The sequence below is a fragment of the Myotis brandtii genome, unplaced genomic scaffold (genome assembly GCF_000412655.1).
Source record: "Myotis brandtii unplaced genomic scaffold, ASM41265v1 scaffold544, whole genome shotgun sequence".
Lineage (NCBI taxonomy): Eukaryota > Metazoa > Chordata > Mammalia > Chiroptera > Vespertilionidae > Myotis > Myotis brandtii.
The window spans coordinates 98,719-104,581 of NW_005370008.1; the positions used below are offsets into that span (position 1 = coordinate 98,719).

The 5,863-nt window shown below is 44.1% G+C and overlaps 1 protein-coding gene across 1 annotated transcript in view; it reads left to right on the plus strand.

The window, feature by feature from the left end:
- Positions 1 to 318: 318 nt before the first annotated feature.
- Positions 319 to 5,863, plus strand: part of GCLC (glutamate-cysteine ligase, catalytic subunit) — a 24,789-nt gene continuing 19,244 nt past the window's right edge. The window contains exons 1-3 of the mRNA XM_005878083.2: positions 319 to 458; positions 1,250 to 1,432; positions 5,135 to 5,248. Coding sequence (XP_005878145.1) covers positions 355 to 458; positions 1,250 to 1,432; positions 5,135 to 5,248 — 401 coding nt within the window. The 5' untranslated portion in view covers positions 319 to 354. The remainder of the gene's footprint in view (positions 459 to 1,249; positions 1,433 to 5,134; positions 5,249 to 5,863) is intronic.

Sequence of the window (5,863 nt, forward strand, 5' to 3'; positions counted from 1 at the left end):
TTCTTGCCAATGTAATGTATAGAATCTTAGCTTTGGAATACTTCCCTCTTGAAGTACAATTTTCCAAAATGGGCATCTCAACCTTTCTGTAGCATATTAAGTAGAAGAGGGGAAAGAAGGAATTGAGGTATAAGAGTGGTCCTCAGTGCCACTATTAACCATTTTCTTCAGGTTTTCATATTATGCAAACAAATGTTTATGATATGCTATCATGTCAGGAATGTGACAGTCTCAAGTTATTGTCGATCCTTTCCAACCTCCATGTTTCCCCGCCTTCTTCTCTTAAAGGTCACACTGAGCACCAGTCTGAAAGAATGTTCATCTCCCTCTCCTTAATCTCAATAGGTGGAATACATGTTGGTGTCTTTTGATCATGAAAATAAGAGAGTGCAGTTGGTCCTGTCTGGAGAAGAAGTCCTTGAAACTCTGCAAGAAAAGGGGGAAAGGACAAACCCGAAGTAAGCTGGAGGCTTGTTTTAGTGTTTCTGAAACTGTCAAACTACTACAATAGCCTCTTTCCTCAGATGTAGAGGACACAGGATAGCATACCAGTTTAGAGCCGGGCTCTGATTCCCAGCTGCCTGGGTGCAAATCCTGGTTCCTGTACTTAATAGTTGGGTAACCTTAGGCAAGTCCCTTAACTTCTCTGTGCCTCAGTTTCCTCATCTGTAAGGGAGGGATAATAATATCTACCTTGTAGGGTATTGACATTTTAAAATCCATTAACATATTAGAGCACTTAGAATAGTAAAGGCAATATAGAGCTTGTTTACTATTTTAAAAAATTGCCATAGTGTTCCTGAGACCACAAACTATGGTGCCAGATTAAACTTGCAGATGGGTTTTGTTTGGCTGGTGGGATGTTTTCTAAATATTTATTTAAGTAGACAAAGAGGGGAAGGGAGCCTGTGCTCTGCAGTTTATTTTTCTCCTCACCTCAGCCCAGAACTAAAAGAGCCTTAGGGCCTCATCTCCTTTCCTGCACAGGGACTGGCTTGTCTGGACAGAGAGTGCCCTGTGCGTGTTTTCAGTTATTTATAAATATTTTGGACCTGGTACTTTTAACCCTTATATAGTTGAAGAGCTATGGAAAATTAATGGCCTTTGGGAATTATAAAGCAGTTTTTAGCTTCATTTATACCTAATAGTTTCTAACATTTTTGAGGCAATGCTTTAAAAGAACTTCTAAGAATTGAGTAGACTGCAGCAAAGAATAAAATGGAGCAAATTTTTATTTTCTCCTCTGTAGCCACCCTACACTTTGGAGACCAGAGTACGGGAGTTACATGATTGAAGGGACACCTGGACAGCCATACGGAGGAACCATGTCCGAGTTCAACACAGTTGAAGACAATATGAGACAGCGCCGGAAGGAAGCAACTTCTTTATTAAAAGAAAATCAGGCTCTTTGCACAATAACTTCATTTCCCAGGTTAGTTCCTACGTGAACATGCCCCAGGGGACAGTTCGGAGCTCGAGGTTATAAAGAGCAAATCATAACCAAGCATTTGACCCTAAAAGTTCTCATATTGTACAGACCGGTCATTCTTCACAGCACTGCCTTTGGCTGCCTCTATGTTAGAGCTACAGGCAGATGTTGCACACCAGCTCCAGTGGGTGGTGGTGGCCTGGAGCCCTGTGGTAAGGGCTGTGTCTGGGCTTGGTGGGAAAGACCAGGAGGACCACTGTGGCCGGGTAGCAGGGTGAAGGCAGCAGCACATCCTGTGCCATGCAGCTCTGACCTTGTGAGGAATAGTGAGTCCCCTGATCAAGTGCTCCTTGCGCCCTCACATGTGTTTGCCTACCGGTAAAGGGTGACATTGGTGGCCTATCAGAGGACACCTGTTGGAGGGCCACCATCAGTGCCCCCAGGGCACTATCGGCATTGAACAAGGGGCGAAGGGGACATTAGGTCATATTTTCCCTCTCCCTGCCATAAATAAAAATATGTGGAAAATTTTCTTTTCCACATATTTGGATATTATGGGGAAAAGAAAGTTTTAGATTTGTCTTAATTGGGAATTGTAAAGCAGTTTTTAGCTTCATTTATACTAACCTACTAATGGCTAAAAGTTCACAAATATAAATAGAAATAGTGAGATTATGTTCTTAGCTTACAATGAGGTACATAAATATGCTACAATTATATGTGGGACCTGTACGTAAGAATACGGTTCTACCAAATCATCACTCAGCTAGATATCTGTCAAGAGTGTGACCAAGTATGCTCACCTCCTCAAAGTTCAAAGAGCTTTGGGGATTAGTATCCATGTCCTGGAACAGTTTGATAAATGTCTGTAATGAACATAGGAATTCAATCATACCATTGGTCTCAGAAGGACACTTGAATGAGAATTTTCTTTAACATTTCCATGGTCACATCTATATAGTTGAAACCTGTATAAGCAACTCATCAAACATTTAGAAAAACATCTCTTACTTTCTTTGATTCCTTTGTTCATTTGTGCAGGCCACTCCCCTCTCCCTGCCAGAAATAAAACCCCAGCTGGGTGAGGGTGGGCAGGTGTGCTTGGAAGAGAATTGGCATGTTCCTTTGCCCAGTGTTTGAAGGAGGTAAAGAATTCATGACTGTCATTCACAGGATACCTGAGTGCCTGCTCCACACCAGACCCACACAGTGAGGATGCAACCATGAGGGAAAGTAGTGAGGGGGTGTGGCGCACAGAGAGTGACGTGGTTGTCTCATGGCCTCTGCGCGGTGGAGGAAGGCGCCGCCCAGGGAGGATGATTGTTAGGGACATCCGAAGTTCTAGTAGGAGTTTAATAGAAGTGGAGAAGGAAGGCTGTACTAGGAAGGGGGCGCAGCATGGGCACAGGTCCTGGGATGAGCCAGGGGAGGACCGAGCCTTCAGAGCTGGAAGAAGGCTGGCCAGTGTGACAAGGATGCTGAGACTGAAATGGAAGTGTGGGGTAAGGTGATGCCGGGCAGGTCGTTGGTGGACCAGTTGTGTTAACTAAGAATTTCAGTTGCTATCCTAAAAGCAGTGGGAGCCTTGGGAAGGTTGGGTTGGGCGGATTGCATCACGTTTTAGTTCTGCAGCCCTGCACTTGGGCTGTAGTGTCAGTGTGGCTGTAGGATGGGTGCAGGGCTTGCTAGGAGACCAGCAGGGGGCTCAGTGAGGAGATGAGGGCAGCCTGCAGAGGGTGGGTGGTGGAGATGGAGAAAATGGAAAGATGAAGAGACGGGCAAAATCAGCAAACGGGGTGGAGAGAAGAGATAGCAAGGCTGTTGGTCAAGTAATTATTATGAAATTTACAGTAATAACACCTGTAGCCTACTTCTTGGCCTTTATTTGACAAGTTTCAGTGAACTGGAAAATTCAGTATCTTAAATTTTCCTTAACATTAGAGGATTCTACCTTTCACTTAGCAAATTAAAAAGAAAAAGAGGTTTGTAATGCAAACCAGAATTGTTTTCTCTTATACTTTAAAATTCAGAATGGTTAGTAGTGTGGCAGTAGGCCGCAAAAGGACATTTTTTTAAGTTAAATCTAATGTGTCTTTTCCTCGTGATAATGGCTCTATATGGAACCATTGCCACCCCTGCCCCCCTTTGTTTTTAAGATCTAGCTTCGTAAGTCATTATGAGGGGGAGTTGAGACAATGAAATAAGTTTTATTCTAAAAAGTCTACTGTATGTTTTGGACTTGAAAACAAAACAAGAATAATATTTAGTTGTAGAAGTTGTAGAACTTCACCTTACATCTATAGTAAATGATAAGGAAGGTTTTATTTTGGGATCAACAGTAAAAATAGTACTTGGTTTCTTAAGTGTAAACAGTATGATTTTTCTCTCTGTAAAGAGGCAAAAATTTTATAGTGTGGAAGTGTAGTCCAAAACAATGGTCATATGACAATTTGAGTTTAATCAAACGTACAGGGAATGAAGAATTCCGTTCCCCAATCACACTGCTGCAGTCCAGCTCTCAGGGGTCCCCTGTGGCTAGTGGCCACATGCTGAGATTGGACAGCGCAGGTGTTAATGGGGCCGTGTTGGCAGGAGGTTCTGTGGGGGTGCTGGTCCAGAAGCAAAGCAGAGCTGTGTAGGAGTCTGAGGATCTGAGCTCTGACCCCCAGATCAACACCCTGGCGGAGAATGCCCTGTGTACACTTGTCACTCCCCTAAAGGACTCTCCCTAATGCACAGGGCATGTGCCGCAGGAGTTCCAGCAACCCTGGGAACTATTTTCTAGATAAGATCAGCAAATTCAATTGTTCTCACGGGAAGTGAGGCGTGGGGGCTAGTCTTGGCTCTCAGCCAAGTTTCCTACCACTGATCGATAGCCTGACAAGAGCCTCCCTTGTGTGGCTTACACTAACTTGATCGTCTTTGTCCTCCCTCACAGCACACTTACCATTGACCTTAAAATTCTTAACTCAAAGAACAGGTGGTGTGACAGCAAGTGAGGTGGAATTGGAGCGTTCTGATCAGGGATGCATACAGAGCTTCCCTTTTCTGTGTGGGAACTAAAACTCTTCTTCAGGTCAAGTAGATAATAGGGTTGGGTTTCAGACCTCGGAGAGAGATCTCAGGGGTGGATGGGGACACCAGTGGAGACACTACTTAATCTAATCTTGAAGGATTTGTGAGGTGACCTGCAGAGGCAAAAAACAGGAGACCCCTTTCATATTCAGGCAAAGCTTATCAGGGGGTTGGGGCAGTGTCAGTATAAGGGTCAAAAGATAAGCTGAGAGTTTAGAGCTAGTAAAAGCGGAAGCCTCAGAAGCTGGATAGGGGGCACCTATAACCCCTGGGTTGATGCTATTAAATGAAGAGATGGGCAGGATGCAAGTGGGCCTTCTCTAAAGCAGCGGTCGCCAACCTTTCGGACCTCACGGACCACCAGTGGCCCTCGGAGCACCGGTTGGCGACCGCTGCTCTAGAGGGTGTTCTGTGGGCGATGAGTGAACGAAGTTCTCTGATGAGGTTAGTAAAGGGCTGGAATCACAAAAGAAGATCTTGGTGAATAAGAAAAGCAAAGGCGTGGTTGTAATGGAGCATAATATTTGCAAACCATTTGTGTGCTTGACCCTCTGAAAAAGGGAATGATAGAGGCTAGGTATTTTAACAGGTGCAATGATGACGAGGCATAATTAACTCAATTTGTTGTAGATTAGGCTGTCCTGGGTTCACCCTGCCTGAGTTCAAACCCAACCCAGTCGAAGGAGGAGCTTCCAGGTCCCTCTTCTTTCCCGATGAAGCAATAAACAAGCATCCCCGCTTTAGGTGAGTATAGCTTTGTGTTTAAATACAGGTGCCCCTCACTCAGATCTCTGCCTTCTGAGAAGATGATAGGCCTGCCCGGGAATCCTTTTCAAGCATTTACTGAATTCTGGCTCCCTCTGTAATTAACCAGAAAAGACAATATATATAATACAAACACACACACACACACATATACATATACACACAAACACACACCTGTTGTGTGCCCAAGGCTGCTTGATTATTGCTTCTGGGGCCAGGTTTGACTTGCCCATTTCCAACTTACCTTAAAGTCATTAACTTAGCCACTGTCTTCTCCTTTAGTGAGCAGATTCTTTTCCATCCTAGTTCTGTAAACACCTATTTTGGGAAGCTTTCCCGTAGTTATTTCTACCTTGTTCCCCTCTAAGTTACCACCAGTATCTGTGTGATCTGTTCTTCCCATTCTGTATACCCTGGTAATAAGGTAAATTATGTACATCTGCATATAATAGGCACTCTCCACCTTTTGTTCTATTATAGTGGTTCTCAACCTTGGCTGCACATTAGAATCACCTGGGAATCTTTTTAAACTCCTGCTTTCTGGGCTTCATCCTTTGGAAATTCTGTTTCTTTGTTACTAATGTTGTGGTCCCA